This window comes from Thunnus thynnus, chromosome 8 (assembly GCF_963924715.1).
Source record: "Thunnus thynnus chromosome 8, fThuThy2.1, whole genome shotgun sequence".
Classification (NCBI taxonomy): domain Eukaryota; kingdom Metazoa; phylum Chordata; class Actinopteri; order Scombriformes; family Scombridae; genus Thunnus; species Thunnus thynnus.
The window spans coordinates 12,194,076-12,218,576 of record NC_089524.1 but is presented as its reverse complement, the minus strand read 5'-3'; the positions used below and the strand labels follow the sequence as shown (position 1 = coordinate 12,218,576).

The following is a 24,501-nucleotide window of genomic DNA, read 5'->3' as shown; positions in this document are numbered from 1 at the left end:
GACCCCTGCGTCATTCAGGGTCACTCCTCTGTGACTTCCCCTTATGTGTGTGAGTGTGTTTGTTGGGGCCTTGTGTTTCAGCTGGGAGCTCCTGATTGTGTGACACCCGTGTGCGGCAGATGAGACGGCCTGTCAGTCAGCTGTGGCCTGGCTGCCCTTTGAAGGCCAGGCCAGGGGGCGAAGAGGTGCCGCAAATGGCCTGTGAAGTTTACATACACTGCCCACTGCTAAACAGATTAGCTCTAATGAAGTGTCTAATGCCGGGGCCACTGGCTGACATAATCCTGCCTGGCAGCCCGGCCCCTTGGCTGCCAAAAAAGCCGCCCTCCCTCCAGCCCTCTCCTCCGCCCTCGCACGGCCTCTGCTGCCACCCAGGGCGACTCCACATGGGGAGGTGCCCACTGTTAATCATGCCGGACAGTGTGCGATCTGACATGCAAATGTAGGTCATTGCATATGTAAATGTGTGATTACGGGGCTGGCATGCCAGGACACATTAGCAAGACTGTGCTCTCAGCAGGCGGTTGTCACAGCGCTTTAGAGGCTCATGCTAACATTTGTCAAGCTACCACGCAGCGAATGAAAGCAATGCCCTCTTGTCCTCTCCGCTCTCTCTCTCTAGCTCTCTCTCTCTCTCTCTCTCTCTCTCTCCCTCTCTCCCTCTCTCTCTCTGAATCTATATACCTCGAACTGTCCATCCTGCATCCTTGCACAAATGCTTCTGTCACCATGATGAAAAGTCATCGCACAATATTGCCACTTTTTCAGAAGGACAAATCTTGTAGGTATTCACATTTTGCCTCTCCTCTATGCAAGTTTAATTTTTATGTAAAGTCACCGGTGGAACAGTGTGTTATTTTAGTTACAGCATTTCGTACGAGCTATTAGTGAAACACTGTAGCACTTCAGAGCTTCTTGTAGAGCTGCCGTAATGCTGAACAATAAGGTAGGGAGCAGTGTGTCATGCTCGCTGTCACAGTGACTCTCAGACAGCTCGGGATGATGGCGTTGTCATGCTGGAAAAAATGCACACACCTCGGCAGTGTTAATTGGACAAGGCATCTCATTGGCTCAAGCTTCCTCCTTTGGCTGTCAACTTTAAAAAACAATGAAATGCTCAAATCGGTTTCCCCCTTCCCCCTCCAGCCCTCCAAACATATGTGAACAATTCTGTTTTCAGTTGTGCCTCCCCTCTGTGTGTGTGTGTGTGTGTGTATGTGTGTGTTTGTATCTGATGATATATTTTTAGGTTAACTCTTCTATATATTATGCAGTCTTTGAGTAGTTCGTCCTGTCAGTGTACAGACAATTGACAAAGCAATGACAGCACTTCTCTTGAGCAACGTATAGGCTCCAACTGTCGTAAATATATTATTAGGTGTGATCTTATAGGTCACCACTAGTGCTGAAACAATTAGTTGATAAATTTTCTGTCAGTTGACTAAATCAACTGTCATTTTTTTAATGATAATGTTACGTTGTTCAAAAAGCAAATATAGAAAATACTTGCTGGTTCCAACTGCTTAATTGTAAAAAAGATTCTGCTTTCTCAGTTTTATATCATTATAAATTGAATATTTTTGAGTTTAGCCCTGTTGAAGCGGCATAACAAGCAATTTGAAGATTTTACCTTTAAATTTCTCTGATGGGAAATTTCCCAACTTTCTAACATTTTACAGATTAAACATTTAGAATACTAATTGAAAAAAAAAATCATCAGATTGGTTCAATAATAAAAAATTATTGTTAGTCACAGCCTTATAAACCACACAGTTTTTCCCTTTTTCTGTATTTTAGTTGAGGTTACCACAGAATAAAACTCTCCCAGTCTTCCTTGGTAGTGGCTGGGCAGTTAAGGTAATCCTGTATCGCCTCTGGTCTGTGCTCATGGTAACTCTGTCAAACTGCTTAAAGCAAGTGAAGTGAACAAGTGTGATAACACTCCCTGCTTGTGTGTTTTAGTGCTTGGGAGATTAATATTTGACCTTCTCCCCCTCTCCGTCTTCCTTCCCTCTGTCCTAAGTCGCTTGCCCCTGAGCTTCTCCCACGGCCACATTGGCAGAAGCGCTGGTGACATGTGGCATTCTGATATCTGTCACCTTCTGTTTGCTCCCGCCGACGCCTTGTACAAGTTTACCAAAAGCTGGAAAGGTCACGCAGCCTGCTCTCTGCTTTTTTTCACACATCATATCCAAGGGGCTCATTCTGGTTTATTTTTGAGTGTTTTTTAATTGTGGAAGGTGAGTGTCTCAGCCTGCACAGCCAATCCTGTGGCGAGGAGAGACAAGGAAGCTTGTAGTCTGTGGCACAGTGCCAGACTGTCAGAGATATGACTTGGCAGACAAAGGACGGAAGAGTACTCTGGATTCTAGTGAACTCAAAAAACAAGTTAGATGCAATGATTAGATGCCTGCATTTGTGTAATAGAATATTTTATTTACCCCTGTAGGCAGAGTTTTTTCACTTTTACACTACAGAGAGGTCAGAGTGCTGTTAAGCTCCAGAACAGCACCCGTGGAGCCAAGGGTGATTCATTGGCCTCCCGAGCAGATGCAAGATAGAATTTCAAGGTCTAGCTAATTACTATTATCAATCCAAATACCAAAAAAAAAAAAGAAATTACTAACTGTAGTAACAAAAGGTTTCTGACAGGCTTCCTGTCAAAAGTCAGATCAGGTAACAACCACTCAGTAACAAGGTGTTATTTAAATAATAACAGAACGGTCTATAGGCTCAGTGAGGTTATGTTATGCTGCTGTTAAGTGTGTGCTGTGCACATTCCTCAAGACCATTCACAGCATGACACATCAGCCTAATGCCAGTCAAATCATCAGCAGCCTAGAGCAGCCTCTCAGCAAAACAAACTACAGACGCTGGGCCTTGCCATAGTTTCACCAAACATCCTTCAGCCCTCATCTCTTCCTCTTTCAGTAATGTGGAGATAGTTTGACTTCAGAGGCAAATACGTGGTTAACGCGAAATGTCTGTAAACCATTTGTTTTTATTTGTTTTTCTCTTCTGTGTGCACGATCGTTAATAGATTATTTTTTTGTCTTTCAGAAACCATTGCAGCCAGATATGGGCCATAACTCACTGGCTAACTTCCAGATTGAGAAGAAGATTGGTCGCGGCCAGTTCAGTGAGGTTTACCGGGCGACGTACCTGCTAGACAACACATCAGTGGCCCTGAAGAAAGTCCAGGTGAGTCACAGTAAATGTGTCACCTACAGCTTTACAGCCCTAGTCTGGAGCAACAGAAACAGAAAGTCATGAATCCACACCCTGGTACTGTTGATACACGAACACAAAATGAAAAACTCAACCAGGCAAATCAGAAAGAAATGTAAGAAAAGAGTAGAAGATTCTTATTTTTTGACTATTAGTCTGTATCATTTTCCGTTGCTGTTGATCGTTACAACGGTGAAGAACCACTACTACATACAGACGTCTAAACGTGAATTATTATCAGTTTTGTTGTGTGGTAATAAAAGTACAATATGACTAATCTAATCTACTATCTAAAATATGACTCTGCAGTTCTCTTGGTGAAGTTATACACACACCACCAGGAGGATATGTTGCTTCGGTTGAGCATGTACACACATACCCACAACTCACACACACCTTACACAGGTATACGTGCGTGTTACTCAGATGTGAAACACCTGTAGACACTGCAACGCCACCCTCTAGATAACAGCAACCATGTTTTCTGTTTAGTGTTTTTTATTCTTATTTTCTCTCTCCATCTCTCCATCTTACCATTTCTTGAATATGTCATAACACCCCTCTCTGTCCTGTCTCTCTCTCTCTCTCCCCTTTTGATCTCTTGATAGATATTCGACTTGATGGATGCCAAAGCTCGGCAAGATTGCATCAAAGAGATAGATCTCCTAAAGGTAAAGAACCAGAGAAGAGGGAGACGGCGTCATGCGCTGCGCTCTGTTCTCTTAAGGTGCCTCAGCTGAGACCTTCCACCAAAGGAAAACAATTGATCTGCACCAGACGGCTCGGATTTGTGCGTTGTGTTTGTGGGCACATGCGTGTGTGTGCAATGCGTCTTCATGCATGGTTATGAATGCAGAAGGGTGTTTTGAGTATTTGTGCACACAAGTGAGAATGTGAATGAGTATGTGTGTGTGACTGTACAGTACATGTGTATTACTGTCTCCTTATGTCTCTGAGCAAGAGTGTGTGTGAGTGTGTGTGAGCGCACATGAATGTGCCTGTGTTACATCCCTCCAGGCTCACATTGACTCTTTTTTTAATACCAAAACTATTGTCTTTTTATCTTTTTGTAATGCTTAGAGCTGGGCAATAGTGCACCAGCATGGAAATTTAGCAGCCTCCCTCATGTGTCTCTTCATGTTTTACCCCCTCCCGCTCCGTATTCTTGCTTCACTTTCTTTTCCAATAAAGTGTTTTCATTTATCAAACTACCTTAAACATGTGTCAGCCAGGCTCCTCTCAAATACTGATGAACAAACTAATGACATCTTCAATATCTCCCCCTGTCTGCAATACCCTAGATGTGTGTCAAAGTTGTGTATGTGTGTTTGTGGTTTGTTTGCACGTGTATGTGCATTCATGTATCCCTCATAATGTTTCCCTTCTTATATGCAGCCTTCCCGCATGTGTGTGCACTGCAGGCAGTTTGTGCGCGTACGCACGCTCACACATTCACATTAGGCAGAACAAGAAAACAAAACCAATTAGTTTGTGCCACTCAAACACTTCAGTGAAGCTCCCGAGGCTCTTTGGGCCAATCAAAGACAACAATACTTAGATGCAGGCGAGACCCTGTAGAGAGCTGTAATCTGAGTCGAAGATCATTGACTTGACGGCACGAGACAGCAGGGTTTGCCTGGATCTGTATCTCTGACCTCATAAGAGGGGTCAGGGCAGGGTTAAATGTCACACTCTACCGGGTGACTACATTTCTCATTTCCTTTATGCATCTCACATTTCCTTTATTTCTCTTTCTGATTTTTTTATGGCTCGCTCTCTCTCATTAGATGGCTCCTCTTCCTCCATTCCACTTTTCTGTCTTTTTCCTTCTTCTCGTTCCTATCTATTCTGTCTATTGCACAGTTGCCATGTCTCTCTCTACATCACTCCTCCTTCCTCTCTCCTTGCCTCGTCTTCCCCCCCCCTCAGAGCTTTTTGTTCCCATCTTTTCATCCTGTAAGCTGATTGCTAGTGAACATGGAAGTTATGCCCGGCCCTACGCTGCCCAGCCAGCCTGATAATAAAGGGCCGAGTGTGAGAGAGAGACAGTCCTTCTGCCTTACCCCCCGCTAGACAGGCCAACAGGAGACACAGCCAAATCAGAATAATGAGAGGCACACTGGCATGGACCGACTGGAATGACACACATACTCGTGCGCACACTCACTTACTGGCTCTCAACAGTCTGCCTATTTGTTTGTTTGTCTGTCTGTGTTTGTGTCTGCTCATTCATCTGTATTTTCCTGTTTTGGCATGATGATTTCAACTTGAGAATCTCATTTCTCACTCTGTCCTTTTGTCTAAATCCTCGCCGATAGGAATGTTGGTTGCAGAAATAGCCTGCTCTCTGCCAGTCTGCTAGTTTCACAATCCTTGAAATCCCACAGCTGTGTATTCCTCTCGCTTGTGGTTACTATCAAGCTTGGATTGTATTCTGAAGACTAATGATCTGCCCTAATCAGCAGTGAAAAGCCGTAATGATGTCTGTGTGTTTGCTTTCTTTTTGTGTGTTGTGCGTTTCTGTAAATGTGTGTGTGTGTGTGTGTTTATGTGTGTGGATGCGTGTCTGTGTTCTGCATCTGATTAGATCATACCAGTGGTTTACTGACAAGACAGAGAACTGGCAGCAACCAGCTTCATTTAACCTGATACACACACACACACACACACACACACACACAATAAATTCACTTTAATCTTTAGGTCTCTTTATGAGCAATATATATCTTTTATAAGTATAGAATATATTTAGTTTTTGCTCTAATGCTCTCAAACAACCCAAAATTGTACTCATTTTCAAATTCAGTGAGTTAAAAATGATCAATATGTTGTGTAACACAAGGTGTAATTTCTACTGGTGATGGGTTTTTTTAACTTCATCTTCCTCAGCAAAAGTACACTAGAACGTAGCAGAAATCCTTTCAGCCATTGTTGTTCAGCTTGCTACCAACTGTATTCCTATGAGCATGTTATTCCATTTATAAATATACCATAACCTAATTTATTACAGTGGTTAATTTTGCACTGTCAGATTGCATTAGTCAGTATCTTGTTCTTCTTTGAAACACATCACCAGCTCACCAAATATATCACGTAGAGTCTTGCATGATTAAGTAATTACACACGCTTGTGGGTCTCACCCAGTGTGTGTAATTACATAATCATGCAAACCTCTATGTGATATTTCTCAGTGAATGATTGTTGTATTGCAGTCGGGTTCCATCCATCATTTACATAAACATCTGCATGTGAACATATCTCTACATTTCTCTATATCCTTCGCCTGAGGTTCAAGTTGTGGAAGAAGAGTGGGCTGGGGGGGAAGGGGGAGGGGGAGAGTGGGGGAGTTGGGGAGGGGGGGGGACTTGTCATCACTCCCTGGCTGTGCTACAGTGCGGAGTCGTGTAGAACTGCCACTCTGAGCCAAAAATACATCTGGCAAGAGAGAGGACAAGGGAGGGAGAAGGAAAGATGGAGACACAAGGAAAGAAAGAGAGGAACGAGTGAGGAAGAGGATTGTGGAGGGATGCAGAGATGGAGTGGAGAGTGTAGTGTAGCGTAGTGTACTGTACTGTGCTCTCCTTTCCCCTCTTCTCGGCATCATCCGGAGCATGAACATTTCTTTAATCACAGCAGAGAAAGCAGAGCCGAGCCGAGTGGAGGACGCGTGTCACACCGCTCCGTCTGCTCGCATCACAGCCCCCCCCTTGACATCGCCACGCCACACAGCTCCATGTCTCCAGCTCTCCACATATCTCTGCTTTTCTCTTCCCTTCTCCCTCCCCCTTACACTAACTCTGCTCACCTTATGCTTCTCCTGCTCTTTTTTTTTTTTCCTTCCTCACCTTTGTTCTCTTTCCCTACCTTTTCACCCCGCCCTGTCTCCATCATTCCTTTTACTTGTCTGTGTCACTGTGTCATTTGTTTCTTTCCCTTCATCGCACCTACCCTATTTCCCTTCCCTCCTCTTGCTCTGGATGGATAGAGACTTTTTGTTTACTACAGGGAATGCTGTTCCTGCCTTATTGACCAGCCAACAGGAAGGAATCTCAGCCAGAGATGAGCCCGGGATGCTTGTTTTTCTGACTGCCAGCCCTGTCAGCCTGTCAGGCGCACGCGTGTGTGTTTGTGTGTGTCTCACACATGGGTTGTTGTCATCACAGACAGAGGGGTTGTTGTGACATGTCACCCAGCTTTGTCACACTTGAGGACAAAACCGTCTCATTAGGTCCACACTTACCAAATATGGATTCCAAATATGGATTCAACTGTTTTGCTTTAATTGGTATTAGCTGGTGAAAGTGCAGTGCATTGCACAACCCATGACATGAACCGCAGTTTTTTTTATCAGCTGCAAAGATGATAGGTTTGTTTTGATATAAGTTGTATAACATGTTTGCAGGAAAATACCACTGTCTGTTGCTTTTACGAGGAATGGTTTATACTCTGATTAGGTAGTGTGACCAAGGATGCTCTTAATGCGACAACACTGTCACCAACAAGACTTCTGTTGACCTTTCTTTTTTTTCTTCCGCAGCAATTGAACCACCCCAATGTGATAAAGTACCATGCATCTTTTATTGAGGACAATGAGCTGAACATTGTACTGGAGCTAGCAGATGCTGGGGACCTCTCACGTATGATCAAGGTAAGGGACGTCACACAACAGCAGCCCTACCACCTCACACTCTTGCCCAGACTACTGGAAGAAGAGCATTTCATGAACAGTTCATGTTGTCGTAAAATACAACGAGAGGCTGAAAGTTGCAGTGAAACGGAAGTTAAAGTCTTTAGCTACTTTAATGTGACGTATTAAATGGAATAAGTAGACGGTGTATAATATCAAGAGGGATTTAAATCAAATCCTTGAGATTGGATCAGTTCGAAAGCAGCTGTAGATGACCGTTTGCTTCCACACACACCTCTCTCACCGTGTTGTCAGATCAGCAAGTGAAGGATGAGCGAGAAATGAATGAATCAGACCTCATCCACATTTCCTTGGAAATGAAAACAAAGTTTTGCCCACTGATTGCCACATACACACACACACCTCTCCCTATGATATTGCTCTGCTAGCTACTACGACCCCAAGTGGTCAAGTGCAGTTTTATATGATGGCTGCTGTTAGCTAGTCGCCCAAAAATCACATTTGTTTGGATACATTTATGTATATGCCCCTGAGTTCAAGATGAGTCATCAAATCTTTGAAAACATTTTACAGGAAGACAAAAGACAGGAAATTTGATGTAAAAATACTCAAAAAATGATTTATTTTTGACACATATTTGGCATGTAAAAAGAGGGACACAGGATCAAAACTGTCTTTAAAGGACATGAGACACAATTTAGACTATATATTGGCATATCAAATAACCTAAAATATCTGTTGGTTTAATTTGTTATCATGGAAAGTTTGACATCACCTTTGATACTCGTTACTTTAGTTTTTACTTATTCTATTCAATTATCAGCATAAAAGAAAATCAGTAAGACCCCAGTTATTGACTGAATGGAAATTACATATTTGAATGATGTAATTTATGGGATGTCCTGGTAGCCTAATGGTTAACTTAAGGTACATATCATATAACCAAAACATCCCTAGCTCGATTCCCTCTGGTGCAGTCACACCTCTCTCTCCCTCCACTCATGTTTCCTCTCTATCTCTATACTGTCAACTATTAAATAAAGGCAAACATGACAGAAAATAATAGTAGTAGTAGTATATATTTAAAAAAGTAATTCCTGTAGTTGTTATTGTTCACCCTTTACACCACTTAACTTTATGTCCAGTCAGATTTAGTCATGGAAAAAATATAAACTTCTGGATGGACTATAGATTGTTCAGTTTAAAGTATTTTGATACCACATCAAATAAATAGATAACTATTTTCAGACAGATGCTCAGGCCTTGAGGGATAATATCTGACAAAAATAATAGCCAGTAAATAATAGCCAGTCCAACACAGTATCTCAAACTGGTTGTACAAAGGAACGCTGGTTTGGAAACAACAAACTGCTGATGTGGCCTTATTTAACTGAAGAAGTGGAGGCAGGAGGTCTGTGGTTTGTGGTCGATTCATGGCTTTGACTACCTGGACACTGAGTCAATCTTAATCACACATTCCACACTGAAACCAAAAGCCAAATATTATAAGGCCTCCTGCAACCTTATTTAATCCCAGTAGCATGTGCTGACAGCTGCTTTGACTGTAAAAAAGGAAGTTGCTAACAATAAAATGATGATTAATGGTCATAAAGTTCCACGTGATGTCTGTACGTTCATAAATTTAATCTTTAATCATGTTGTCCTCATATCTCTTACATGATAAATCTGGGTAAATAAATGTGAGATAGTTGTTAGTTTGCGGGGGAATTTCAGGTTTTTAATTGTCTTTTTGCTCGTGTTACATTATTATTTTGTTTGTGTGAAAAACTGGCAACATGCCATTCAAAAAAAATTAAAATAAAAAAAATCTGGTCAGCTTTTCATCTTGGCTAGATCACTCTCAGAAAAGAGAATTCTTTATTACTGTGGGTATAACTATTAAAGTCAACACTGAGTAAAAATGTAACCAAATCTACATTAGAATAAAGCAATGTGTCAAGTTGACCATGTCTTAACCGCGATCTGCTCGCTCTTTAGTCCGGGGACATTGTTGTTGAAATTGGTGCAAAAAAAAAAGGGAACATGGTTATTCAAACGTAGAATCAATTACATCCAAGGCTCACCCTGTTATTCGTCTTTGAGTTAGACCAAACCCTCAGTTATTATAAAACCTGCCAGTATAGCAAATTAGTGGTGTGCATGTAAAAAGCCTGGTCTTCTCCCATGCATAAATGATGCTGCAGCGTTGTATCAGCACAGCTCGACAAGCTGTTTGCAGTCATACTCAGCAGCTCCACATCCGTACAGTTCAACACAGCAAATTAGGAGAGGCGAGGATTAGCTGTACAAGAGAGTGAACATGGCAGGTTGAGCACACACACACACACACATACACATACTGTTATATATGCAGCACACACACACACACACACACACACACACACACACACACACACAGACTGAATACATACATATGGTGTAGTGTGTAAGCAAAGAATATGCAGACACAACCCAGGAAACACACACTCACGCAAATGTTCCGAGATGCACTTTACAAAGACGCAACATGGCAGCCTGAAGAGGTAAGATAACAAACCATTGAGCGTCACTGCTAAGCTAAGCTACCAAGGATGCTGGGAGCATTCAGACTGTGTCATCTCCTTATGGCTGCTGACAACAACACACATTCATACACACAAGCACATGCCTCTCCTCTGCACCATTTGTCTCCTACACCGATCTAAATGATTTGTTTTCCTAATAAAACAGTGGCAGTCCAGAGGTGTGTGCTAGGGCATAGCCCCCATCCCCCCCCTTACATCCCCCTCCGGGCTGTAATGTGAAGTAAACACATTGGTACAGTGCCCATATGTAAAACAGAACCCCCGATGCATGAATTTAACATTTTTTATTCTTTTTGATTTCTCGTCCTCCACACTGCTCTCTCTTCCTTTTCTCTCTCCCTCCCTCATTCTCTATTACTCTCTCCCTGACCATCTCAGAATTCAAATGAAATCAAATGGTCCTTGATTTGCATGCACTTACAGAATATTGCATGTGCAGTGTTTGCTGTTAAAGGCATGGAGAAGAGGGTGGTGGTGGTGGTGGTGTTTGTGCTCCCCCATTGACATCAAACAGTCCTCTGATATGGAAATGGGAGGGCAAGGGAAGAATGGCTCCTCACTGAGGCTTTGTTTGGATGTAGGCCAAGGTCTATCCCTCCCTTTCTCCATCTCCGTCTACCTCTATCACTCTTTCTTCTTCTCACACTTTTTCTCCATTTTCTCTATCTCTTATCGTCAACTGCATTCTTCCATCACTTCCCTTCACTCCCGCGCTGTTTTTCTGTCTCCCCATCTATCTCTCTCCGTCTCTCTCTGTTTTCTCTCATTCTTTCACTTCGGCTCTCTCTCTCTCACTTTGTGCAGAAAACCTATCCACCAGTCAAGTCCTGTCCTTTCTCCTCCTTGACCCCTGTCCTCACTGGATATAGAAAGTTTTTCCATTACAATAGTACCTACAAGATGTACTTAACCCTGATGTAATGCAGTAAATATTGCAGCCTCATAAGAGTACACGTTGGAGAGAAGCAGGATAGTTTGGACCAGGCTTGTAGAAAGGAGAATCCTCTTATAAAATCCAGGGTTGCATCCTAACCAACCACAGGAGGACCCTGCACATCTCCCAATCATGAACACACCTTCTCGAAATGGTACTTATCAGTAGTAGTATCAGCAGTAGTTGTCTAAATAAATCTTGAAAAATGCATTTGCACAGACACATCGATCTACGGTAGACAAAATAATATGAACCCCTTACAATACAACGAAGATACTGTGTATGAAATACTAAATAATTTGTTTTTACCATTAATTTTCTTGTTGAGACCATCAGAGGTTTTGACTCATCATGATAGAAAGGTTTGATGGTGTCATTTGTAGCGTTGCCTAGCAAATATCTCACGTTATCACATTTCTGCAGTGTTTGTGACTGATGCACCAACAATCAAGACAGCCTGTTGTAATAGGTTGTCAGCCTGTTGTGTCGTCCATCGCCTGTATATTCATATACATGCAGATACACACACAGTATACACATATGTAGTCAGTCAAGACATATCATAAACACATTTTAAACTGTCCTCAGTGATGTTCTTCCTTTAGTAAATAAATATTGCAGCATGTATTGGTTTTATAGGTCTGATTGTTCTAGCTAGGAATATATCTTACCATAAGAAACTATGCTAAATGCTTAAATTTTCTTCACGTGTACCGGATATGCATGTTGGCTTTAGTCATAGGTCATCTTTTCTTGCAAATGGAGCCACAAAGACATTTCATAAAATCCAACTGGTATCCAAACTTCTTACAACTTCTCAGTTTTTTACTCGTTGCTATTTGAGGACGACTATATCATCAGCTGTTGATTCTCGTCAATGTGGATCAGTAAACCTTCATGTCTAAGCTAAAGCTCTGTCATCGCTGTGGTTTTCCTAGTGAAGCACCACAGACTTGATGATCCAGATCAACTCATTCAGCCCTCCAAAATAAATAAACTAAAAAACAATTGGAACCGTTGTGCCACTGGAAGCTGTACTTAACAAAAGAGCTGTGTGCCAGATGGGAGAGTTTTGAAAGGTACCACAAATTTCTTCTCTTTGTTCCTGAGAATGCATGTGCTTTCCATTGAAGGCCATAGAGAAAATGAGACGAGGCTCGGTTAGGCAAGGGAGAGAACGAGAGGAGAGTGGTCTGGGTTCCATTAAAAGTGGAGTCACAGAGCTGGGGACCGAGGCTGGGGATGAATGCTGTATAAGCACACACAGACCTAAACACTTTGCTACCATTTTAACATTGTATTGCGTGCTGCACAAGACCCTTTTCTATTCCTATTAAAATATTTTATTTGATCCCTCTTTTGAGGTATGCTAATGTTTGTTTGTTTGGTGTGTGTGTGTGTGTGTGTGTGTGTGTGTGTGTGTGTGTGTGTGTGTGTGTGTGTGTGTGTGTGCGTGTGCGCGCGCATGCTTGCATTTCCCTTGCAGCACTTTAAGAAGCAAAGGAGGCTTATCCCAGAGAGAACAGTGTGGAAGTACTTTGTCCAGCTCTGCAGTGCGCTTGAACACATGCACTCCCGGAGAGTCATGCACAGAGGTAGCACACACACACACACACACACACACACACACACACAGTACATTACATAAACATACACCCAAATAAATAGTAATACGAAGAATAAATTGGCTTATTCATTCATTATACATGTATGATAATCTACTCTACTCTCTTTACTCTGGACCAGTAAATTTAGTCATCATGGAGTTTTGGAAAAGTTCAAGAGTATTAATGAATGATACACACTGTTTGGAGAAACTTGTGAACCTTACTGGAGTTGTCTGCTGTGGACAATGTTTTGCCAGAATTATATTCACAGACAGTAATTTTCTCAGGATGTCAGAGCAAGACATAAACTCAAAGAGGCATCATTAGTCTGGGGTAGCACACTGTCCTTTCCCACCAACGAGAAAATATCATGCATGTTTGATAATATTTATATATGTCCCAGAAAAGGTGTGTATTGATCTTCAGAGCACAGGGACAAGGAGAATCTTCTGCAGCTCGTCTGGGACATGTCCCATTGTCTAGTGGGTGCTTGGCCTCCTGATGAAATGAGATGTGTTTCTGAACAGGGAGACTTATCAAAATAGTGTCTGCATTACGATGCAACAATAGCAAATCTTTGACAAAAACGTGACCAGTGGTTCACTGTGATGGATTATTTGTCTCAAATCAGTTTAAAATCTCTGCAACTTCATTTTCATAGCATACTAAATTGAACTGAAACCAACAGATGTCTTGAAGATGGGAAATTAATCTTAAGAAATTGCAGTATACTTTGAAAATGTTTTGCTATAATTTAGATTACACACATTTCCTAGTTAACAGAATAAAACACACAGTACCTCTAGTATGGTCCTCTTCAGTCCTAAAAATAAAAGTCAGTAAATCTGTTTTCTTGAGTGTGAATGTGAATATGACAGAAGGCTTAACTGTAGGTGTTAAACAACACATAGACCAGAAAACACAGTGTTTATGGCCCCACATGCTTTCAATAGGACCCAGTCAAATCAACCCTGGATTCATGTGCATCGGCTGCTGCACTCTCACTCTCTGTCACGCACACACTCATGCACGCACGCACACACACAGAGCTACAGGTGATGCACTTCCGTTGGACTGACTCTGATTAGGGCACAGGGACACTAATGAACCTTGAGCTCTGAGCTTTAACGACCACTTAACAGAGACCGCCTATTCAAAAGCCGCTTACAATTATACGGGAGCAGTAAATTTCAAAGGCTTGATGCGGGTCACATTAACATTACTTTAGAAATGGCAACAGAAATGGTTTGCTAACGCCCACATTAACTGAAATTGATATTTTTGATAATACACTTTATGCATGTAATCAGGTTTTCTGAGCAAAGACCAAAAACAAATTTTTCTCTGAATTAAAGAAGGACATACAATGTTTTTGTTAATGATCATATGTCTGCACCACATGCCATGTTGCTGGTCAAATTTCCTGTCACTAATAATGTCTGTTTGAATATTATAGCAACAGATTGATATATACTCCTCCCCCTCTCCCCTTCTCCTCTCTTTTCTCCTCACTTCTCCTCTTTAGATATCAAGCCAGCCAATGTATTCATCACAGCTACAGGAGTAGTGAAACTAGGAGACTTGGGACTGGGACGATTCTTCAGCTCCAAAACCACCGCTGCTCACTCTCTAGGTAATTCACAGTAGTCTATAAATACTTGGAAATGTACACCGAAACACACACTCTACAATTGTGAACACACAAACGCACACACAGACAGTCACAAAAAGCGGCCCCCAGTAATCACCTGCAGTTGGATGTGTTTCATTAGGCCTGGTGAGACCAGAGCCATGTGTCATGTAGTCATGCTGCCTGGCCGGGGCTGTGCCTAGCGCCTTCATAGACCACTTAGCCACTTCCTGTTGCCTTGACCTTTCACCCTTACACAGATGAGTACTGGGCAGAGGCATTTGACACACAGCTCTGATTGTGACTGCGTGCCATAAAACAAGCCGGCAAACTTTACAATCATGGTTATTATTGGCATTGATGGGTGTGTTTGTCACTTGTAGGAAATAAAATCATATAACACAATTTTTTTTTTTCTAAAGAAGTGAGAATTGAAGCCCAGAATTGCCACAATAATTAGGACTTGTCCATTTGGCTTAGTTTAAGACTTTACACAAAAAATAGGTGTGCTAAACCTGAGACAAACTGACAGAATGGTACCACATGTTCAAATGTATTCCTCTTTAATGCATCGGATGTTTAATGACTGTGAGCCACATACTGTAAATCTTTATGAGTCAAGCCCATAACTTCAGAGTGAAACAACATTTAAGTGAAAATTAATTTCCAAAGGAATACACCAAGGCATTTGTACTATTTCAAGCTTAGTCCTGTCATTGAAAACTTGCAGTGTAGCTTGCTTCACTTTAAAGGAGACATGGAGTTTAACACACACACACACACACACAGACACGCGTTCACACACCTACCTTACTTCAAAGGTGTCCTAGTGTTTAAAACACAAGCCTACCTCTTAACAATTTGTTAACTGCATGTACCTACCGGCCTTCATCACTGTGCCCTATTGTTAAAGTCTCTCTACTCCTGCACCTTATTGTTTGTTAGCGTCACAGTGCGTACGCTGCAAAGTCGTAAAAGAGTCAGGACATGATGGATGTATTTTTGAAAACTGAAATTGCTACCAATTTTTATTTAGTAAAAACACTAAAACCTCTCTACAGTGAAAAATGCCACCACACAAGAGCGATTTTCTTTCATTTACTTTATGTCTTCTCTTTAATCACTGAACACATTTCAACTCTAACAGAAACATGTTTCTAGACAGTTGAATTAAAGGTAAACAAAGACCACAAGTCATTGCATGTCCTACGAGAATCATGTAATTGTCATCGGTTAAAGAAAAATCAAAACTTTCTGATATCATACAAGTTATTCCCCCAATGTGTGTTTGTTTAAACTCCTTTAATGACAGCACGAACACAAAAACTACAAACTACAAATATAAAAACCACAAAAACTACAAAGTTGTATATCTTTTTGTAAAAATTCAGATCATTTGAAGTCAGCCTCTCTTTTTGTGTCTTTATTGCTTGTTATTTTGTGTTGATAGTGTTAAAATAGTGTAAAAACAAATCTTTTGGTTTCACCAGTATGTATAATAATGGCCAACATTATACAATTAGATGTGGCACAAATCATCGTAGTGGAGATGTTACACTATGTTTAACTTGGCTTATTGAGGTACATGAAGATGCTATACAACATCCTATAGGCAATTTCAGCTGCTACTTAGATTGGAAAATGTAGAAAAACTAGTTGCATAGACAAATAAGAAAGACTGTCATTCGCACTGTCTCACTTCCCTACGTCAAACTGTTATTACCACAAACAGCGTGCTATTCTCAGCCCCTGTACAGCAGCAGCCCAGCCTTTTGCAAAAGTGTGAATTACATGATCAACTCAACAGAAGCCCTATCAACTAAGCAGCCTGCAGTGCCAGGAGATAGGGGTGAAAACGTCTGTGATTGCTCATTAAACGTTGAGTCCACAGCACCCTCTTTAGGCTGACAGAGGATAGGCAGCCAAACTAGTAGAGGGGTTACTCTTATCATTAATCTGAAGCAAAAAGATTCATTTCTCATAGTCATTTCCAGTAAACTACACATATCAGTGTAATATTTATTCCAGTGCAGAGTAAATGCCAGTCATATATTTATATTTACATATTTTTTTTACATAGATACATTTGATTTAGAATGGCCCAGAGATCATAACATTTACTCACCATAAATAAGCATCTATATAAGTTGTTTGTAATGATACATTTTCATGTGTGTGACCACAGTAATTAATAAACCTGTTCCTAACCATATGAGGATGTATTCAGTTGATAGTGTTGCACTGAAGAATCAGATGATTCTACAATACAAGATGGTTAGCAGGGATGAAAAGAGTCCTAGAATATTCTACTCAAGTAAAAGTAAAATTACTTGTGTAAAATGTACTTAGATAAAAGTAAAAGTAAGTCAGTTAGAGTTTATTCTGAGTAAATGTTACTGTGTTACATTTTTTAAAAAACAGCAATAATTTCCATATCTTTTCCTCAGTAGTATAGCCTTTCTAGAATCAGCCAGAGAAGACAAAACTCATTTTGAGCATATATATATATAGAGAGAGAGATGGATAGAAAGTAGAGTCTGCACAGTGTTTGCACACTGTATATATACACACACACACACACACAATGCCACGTTACCATCCAATGCAGTGGTTGTTGACGTGCTCTGGAGAATGTGTTGCAACCATCACTGAGTTTATTGTCTGAGCGGTATTCTGTGAGCCTTGTGCACTGCGAAGGTTAAATTCCTTTGCTCCGTCATTCTCAATCCATAATTTAACCAGTCCATTCAACCTCTCTTGTCCCATTGTACCCGTAGTTCTCAAAGCAGTCACAACTGTGACATTGTCAAAAACAGCAAAACAGTCATGCACATTTCACTGAAGATATAAGATCCTGTGTGAACATAGAAGTCACTGCTGGAGGATCCACCATAACCATTTTTACCAAACCCAGCATGCACCTGTTGGTCACGCAACATCACTTAGTGTATTTTCTGGGTGGAGCATTAAATCGATGATTGAGCAAAGTAGATGCAACCTTTTTTTTAAAACCTATGCTAAAGTAGAATAATGCTAACCATAATCCATAATGGCATCATCTGTAATTTTATTGCATTGTCATTTTTTGTACAATTCACAAAAGGTCCAGGTGCGACCGCCCTCACACCCCCGACCCTCCGCAGGTGAACGTATACATTTAGAACAGAGCATCAGCTGAGTGGCACCTCGCTGAACATCAAGCCCTGCCCTCCTGTACCCACAGCCTCACCAGCAGCTTCTTCTCTGCAGCTGCTTATATGGCACCGTTCTTCTGTTACACTCTCACGTGGTTTATCATGACTTTTTCATGTGACTTGCTCCTGCTCTTTAATGGATGCAGATGGAAATAAATAATAAAACATACTTTAGTAAAAGTAAGTAAAAAACAACTTTGTTACAACAGCTAGAGGAAATGCTATCTGTTACTTCTAGCCCTGCAGGTTAGCATGACCTGTTGACACAAGGGACATCCTTTCCCCCTCTGTCCGTGACTTTCCCCTTGACATATTTTGCAGTTTGTTTCAAATAGCAGATCTCCTTTTTGTCTTTCTTTGTCTCCCCTCCTTCTTTCCCGCTCTATTTCTTTATCTTACTTGTCCTCACTTCTCCTTCCCTCTGTCCCTCTGGTGCCTTTACTTTTAGTCAGAGAGAACAACGAAGGTGAGGTGAAGGGAAGAGAGATGGAGAGAATGAAGGTGTGTGAAAACTAGAACTGGAGAAAGGAAGAAAGGGCAAAGTGAGAGAGAGAGGAGAGAGAGAGAGACAGAAAGGGGAAAGCAATATGTCAGAAAAAGAAAGGAGCATAAGAAATAGAAGAACAAGTGACAAAGAAACAGAAAAAGAAAGGTGGAATGTGCTGGGTGCGAGAAAAGAGAATGTGACAGAGTGACAGAAGAAAAGAGGAAAAAAAGAAAGCAGAGTGAAAGAAAAAAGTTAGAAAGAGCAGAGTAAGAGGAGAATATGACAATGTGGCAGAAAAAACAGAGGAGAAAAAGGAAAGCAAGAGTGAGAGAGAGAGATAGAAAGAAAGAATGTGAGGAAGAGCTGTGTATGTGTGTGTGTGTGTGTGTGTGCACAATCGCGTGCCAGCGTGGGTCTGTAATGAGCCCAGCCACCCAACTGAACAGTAGAGCAGGGTGGTGGAGCTGAGATGGAGGTCCAGGCATACAGCCTGTCAGCTCCCAGGCTTTCAACTCAGCCGCTCAGCAGCCCGCAGTCTCTCTCTCTCTCTCTCACACACACACATGCACGCACACACACACACACACACACACACACACACACACACAGTTTGTTTTGTCTCTAACATACTCTTGCTCATGCTGAGAGACACACAGACTCTTTGTCTCCTATACAGATGTATGTATGCATAGAGATGCACATGCTCATAAACATGTATATGGGCATGAATGCATGCACACACACATGCAACAGCAGATAATCATGCACAGTCACATAGATTTGCAACATACATGTACACCGACAGACACAACAGACTTACTGACATATATGCATCCACACTCTGGGACCCACTACACGTTTTCAGCTTTTCAATACTGAAGATGGGTATGTAGGGTTATGGCAAGTGTTGGATGAAAGTGAAAAAGAACAAAAGAATGATGCAATCATTAAAGGAATGAGAGACTAGCCAATTGGCAGTAATAAGTAGTATAATATACCTGCAATTAACACCTGTAATGAGAAAGGTGTTAACGATGAGAACTGGGGGAGGAGGAAATAAAGAGAGGAGGGAAGATGGAAGCAGAAAGACTTCAGGGAGGCTGATGTTGGAAATAATTGATGATTTCAACATATATATAAAGAGCTGGTTATCTTTTAAAGGCAAGCAAGCAAGTCAAGAAACAGAGAGCGGTAGGCGATGAGCCAAAGTGGGGGCGAACATATAGAAAACTAAGAAAAACAAATCAAATTAAATCAAGTTTATTTATAAAGCACTATATAAAACATTTAAAAACAACCAGAGTTGACCAAAGTGCTGTACAATGAAATAACATAAATAAAAAACATAACATAACATGGTAACAGCAAAAAAGCAGTAGAGATAACATAACAAGACTATCCCATGAGCATACACAAATAAATAAGTAAAGGAACAGTTGGAAAACACAGAAGAGTAAAAAGTGAAACATAAAACCTTAAGGACACTCAAAGGCCTGAGAAAACATGTGGGTCTTAAGTTTACCCTTAAAAGTGTCTACAGAGGGGGAACACTTAACGGAAAATGGTAAACTGTTCCAAAGCTTTGGGGCGGCTACTGCGGAAGCACAATCGCCCTTACCCCTTAGCCTCAATCAAGCGGCATCCAGGAGCCTGAGGATCTTAGAGATCTGAGGTTGGAATGGGGGTGGAGGAGCTCAGAGATGTACTGGGGGACCAGGCAACAAATAATAGAACCTTAAACTCAGTCCTATACTTGACCGGTAGCCAATGCAGGGACGCCAGTACAGGTTGTGATGCTGTCTCTCTTCCTGGTATCAGTTAGTAGTCTAGCAGCAGCATTCTGCACCAGCTGCACTACCACAAGTGAGACAAGGATGACTGGCTAATTCCCAAATAAAGAGCACTGTAGTAATCCAGCCGAGAGGAAATTAAAGCATTTATGATAATCTGCAGGTCATTAAATGACAGGAACAGTTTGAGATTGGCGATACTTATTAACTGGAAAAAGCAACCTTTCACAACAGTGTTAATTTGTTTGTCAAATGTTAAAGCTGGATAGAAGATGACATCAAGATTTCTGGCATGGGCATGAAGGTTAGGCACCAAGGGCCCTGAGTGATTAGCTGAATCCCCAGTGGAGTTTGAGGACCCAAATAAGACTACTTCAGTCTTAGCATAACTGAATTTAAGTTTTTTTGCCATCCAGTATTTCACATCCAGGAGGCAGTAAAGGAGGGACCTAACTGTGTTGTTATTATTATCACCAGGTTCTAATGGGAGGTATAGCTGAGTGTCATCTACGTAGATATGGTAGGAGATCTTGTACTTTTGAAGGATGGAGCCCAAAGGGAGCATGTGTGAGGCAAATAATATGGGCCCTAACATGGAGCCTTGAGGTACTCCACAGGTGATGGGAGCAGACGAGGAGAAAAGCTTTCCAATTGTGACTGAAAAACATCTATCTGTTAGGTAGGAGGCGAACCACTGGAGGGCTTTACCCTGGATACTGACCTGGTGCCCGAGACAGTTCAGGAGAATAGTATGGTCAACTGTATTGAAAGCGGAGCTAAGGGCTAGTACAATTAGTATGGCACATTTACCAGAGTTAAGAGACAGTAGTAGATTGTTGAAGACTTTAAGTAGAGCTGACTCCGTGCTGTGATGTGCCCTGAAGCCTGACTGAAATTTCTCCATAATATTGTTATTTTCTAAAAATGACAAGAGCTGAGAATAGACTATTTTTTTTCCATGGCTTAAGATAAAAAAGGCAATTTGGAAATAGGCCAGAAATTATTTAGAACAGTTGCATCAAGGTTAGGCTTTTAAATAATGGGATATACTACCGCATGTTTAAAGCAAAAGGGAACAGAACCATTAGCTAGACTACTGTTTAGGATGACTGAAATTGTAGGACCTACAGTGTCACTTCCTTCAACAGGCATGTAGGAACAATGTCCAGGGGACAAGTAGTTGGCTTAGTGTGGGAGACTATGCCTTTAATATGACCAAGGACCACAGGCTAAAACGTACTTGGGACAGCAGAGCAAGGAGGCAAGAAGTGAAATAGCAGAATGGATGTTATCAATTTTACTTGTGGCTATGGTTGGCACAGGGCAGGCAGTGCCAGCAGGGGTAAGGACTGTATTAAATTGTGTTAAATAGTACAAGGGGAGAGTGGGAATTTCTGAAAATAATATTAGATAATAAAATATATATATATACATATCTCATAAGGGAATTCACAGAATGCCTTATGACTATGAGTCCATTCTGTCTGTGCTGCTGTGTAGAACTTTTCATCTTATTTGTTAAAACATAATAGAGCAGAGGAGATTTCTAAACTCCTGCCCTTGGCCTGAATGAGAAATTCAATCATGGCATTTGAGATTCTAGCAGAATCACACTTGCTACTCAAAATAAAGTCATGTAAAACTGGTAACAGAATGCAGATTAGAGAAGGCTTGCACTATTAATGGGAACTCCCTATGAAATACTTCACAGTGTTTAAATGGGCATGTAAAAGCTTTAGGTTTAAAGTGCTACTAAAGATATTCCAGTAAGTCTGTGCAATCAAATCAATAAATGTATTTAGAACTTCACCCGTTTCGCTTCATTCAACAGTACATTCAGCTGGGGTTTAGAAGTGTGGGATTTGAATAATTCTTTATACTAGATGGCATCTCACCTCCTATACAACAATGCTTACCCTGTTTTGCGAAAGATACAGTGTTGTCATAGCCATTCACAATAATGGAAATCAATCCCAACATGACTTTCAATTTATTTGCATGAATAAGTAATGTGCCCTTAATTTAGCATGCTGAAGGAGCCTGAGCCCGGCGCTGCTGCCTTTTTAATGCAAGTATTAGCATAAGAGAGGCTGATTCTTTTTAATTAACTAATAATGAATGTTAGGGGAGCTTGTTCAGACCGCACCATGAGACCTCACAGCTCACACGCACACACGCACACGCACACACATACCCACCCACCCCCACACACACACACACACAAACCACAATACCAACCTGATGACCAATTAAAACAGCAATCCCCAGTCCCCTGTTTATTCTTCCACTTGCTCTCTCTTGCTTCTTCTCTGCCTGTGCAGATGCTGATTATTTTTGGAATGACAGGTAACACTTCATTATTCAAAACCGCACATTTAAGATAAAAGCGTGTTTTCTCAACCCAATTAGATCGGCACCAAAATTAAAAGTGCTAGCTTTCATTTCAGTTCCCATAGACTTCAAATCTAATAGCCCCCGCTGTAATAGTTTTATTAATTGCAATTACATTAGTTGAGTTTCCTCCGACCTGTTAATGTGCAGAATGGCTCTGGAGATTTTGTGTGTGTGTGTGTGTATGCATGTGCACACATACGAGTACTGCGAGTGAGTGCAGTTACGACTTTTTCTTACAATTTTCCAGCAAGCAGACTTTTCTCCTGAGTTCTTTCCACTTGAGAGCTGTTCTCACCTACCGAGCTCGCTTCAATTGTTGGTGCGTATTATAAACTCAACAACTACCAGTTGCCCTGGCTCTTCCTCCTCGCTCTATCTACTCGTTTCCCACTGCACATTTTGGATGTAGGCTAGGGGCAAGACTGCGTTTGGGTTATTTTAAAAAAAATCTTGCCTTTTTAGAAATTCTCAGATTTTCTATCTGTAAGGAAATAATAAAACAAACATTAAAGGAACAAGTCATGCTTTTTGAGCTTCATTTTTATTTTACCTCACATGTACAACAGAGTTATGATAAAGGTTCCCCTAGTGGTCCATTTCAGTCTGTGGTGTCATGTACTACTTAAGATTTAAATCCAGAATCCCAGCAATTAGTACACAAGCTAATTTCATAAATGTGTACAACCACAACTATGGAGGGAGGAGCCGAAATGAGCTGGTGGGACTAAATGTGCATGTCCGTGGTGTAGTACAGAAGACAAATTATGAAAAAGGGCAATGTTAAGTCAACTATCTCATATTGTAATCAATGTTGAATTCAGGTAGTGCCACTTTAACAGTTCAAATATGAGGAACTCATTTAGTAATCTAAGTCAAATATTTTGCGGAACAAATGCTTCTCAGGTAATTAATCAGTAAAATTAATGAAGATTATTATTTTGACATGAAGTCCACCAGCAGCCTATCTTATCCATTGTGGAGCCTACAAACATTATCATGTGGAGGGATGGTACTGATATACATTATTCACCCGCTCAGCAGAGCCTGTGTAGCTGTCATCTTATTTCACTAGGCCTCCGTTCACATGTTTGCTAGAGAGGATGAGGAATGAGCACAGGCTGAGAAACTGCTCAGCACAGGATAGCACGCTGGTAAAATTTCCATCCTTTAACCATATGTGATTAATATAAAACTTCTGCTGGTTGTGCTTGATAGACTTTTACATGGGAAATCACAGTAAACAGAAAGCAAATGAAAAAAAACAGCCAGTCAAACTCGGCTAAGAATGCAGCAAATCTCCAAAGCGTCCTGCAGTGTGTTATGGATGTGATGTTGAGCTGTGGTTCCTCTTTGTGTCCAGTTGGGTGAAGGTCTGATTCTCTGGAGCTCTGCCAGTCGCCAAGGCAGTTTGGGATTCTTGAGTTTCAAAACCAGAACCAGATACGGGCCAACTTTTAAGGCTCCACCACTGTTCCCCGGGCGTATTCACTGACTACTGTTTCAGATCATTACCAAACCCCAGTAATCAAAACTGATTTATGTATATTTTGTGTGTGCAAGAATGTCTGCTGTACATATACACGCTTCACTTTGTAGTACTTTTACAATTGCATGCACTCTATGGATGTGCATGAAGATATCTAACCTTATTAAATATCACATTACTTGAGCTCGCTAAGAATTAATAGAGGCAATACACTTTAATGAATCACTCTAGTTTTCTTTTTTGTACTCTAAAACGGTGAGTATTCCAACCTCTGAACTTGTCACAGTTAGAGATGACACCTTCATTCCTCACCTGCTTCCCTGTACTATGTGAGCTGTGTCAGTGATGTTGATGAACTGGGGAAAGCATGTGTGTTTGCAATGCAAAATGGTAATGCTCTCTCTTTGTCTTGTTCTCCTTTTCTGCCTGTCTCTCTCTCTCTCTCTCTCTCTCTCTCTCTGTCCTTTTCTCGTCTCTCACTCTATCTTTTCTCTCTCTCTCCCTCCCACCGTCTGTGT

At 41.2% G+C, this 24,501-nt stretch overlaps 1 protein-coding gene across 3 annotated transcripts in view; it reads left to right on the top strand.

The window, feature by feature from the left end:
* Positions 1 to 24,501, top strand: part of nek7 (NIMA-related kinase 7) — a 67,493-nt gene that overhangs the window by 27,734 nt on the left and 15,258 nt on the right. For all 3 annotated transcript variants that reach the window (XM_067596539.1, XM_067596538.1, XM_067596537.1), the window contains 5 exons: positions 3,061 to 3,201; positions 3,837 to 3,899; positions 7,766 to 7,876; positions 12,882 to 12,990; positions 14,528 to 14,635. In XM_067596539.1, the coding sequence (XP_067452640.1) occupies positions 3,079 to 3,201; positions 3,837 to 3,899; positions 7,766 to 7,876; positions 12,882 to 12,990; positions 14,528 to 14,635 (514 nt within the window). In that variant the 5' untranslated portion in view covers positions 3,061 to 3,078. The remainder of the gene's footprint in view (positions 1 to 3,060; positions 3,202 to 3,836; positions 3,900 to 7,765; positions 7,877 to 12,881; positions 12,991 to 14,527; positions 14,636 to 24,501) is intronic.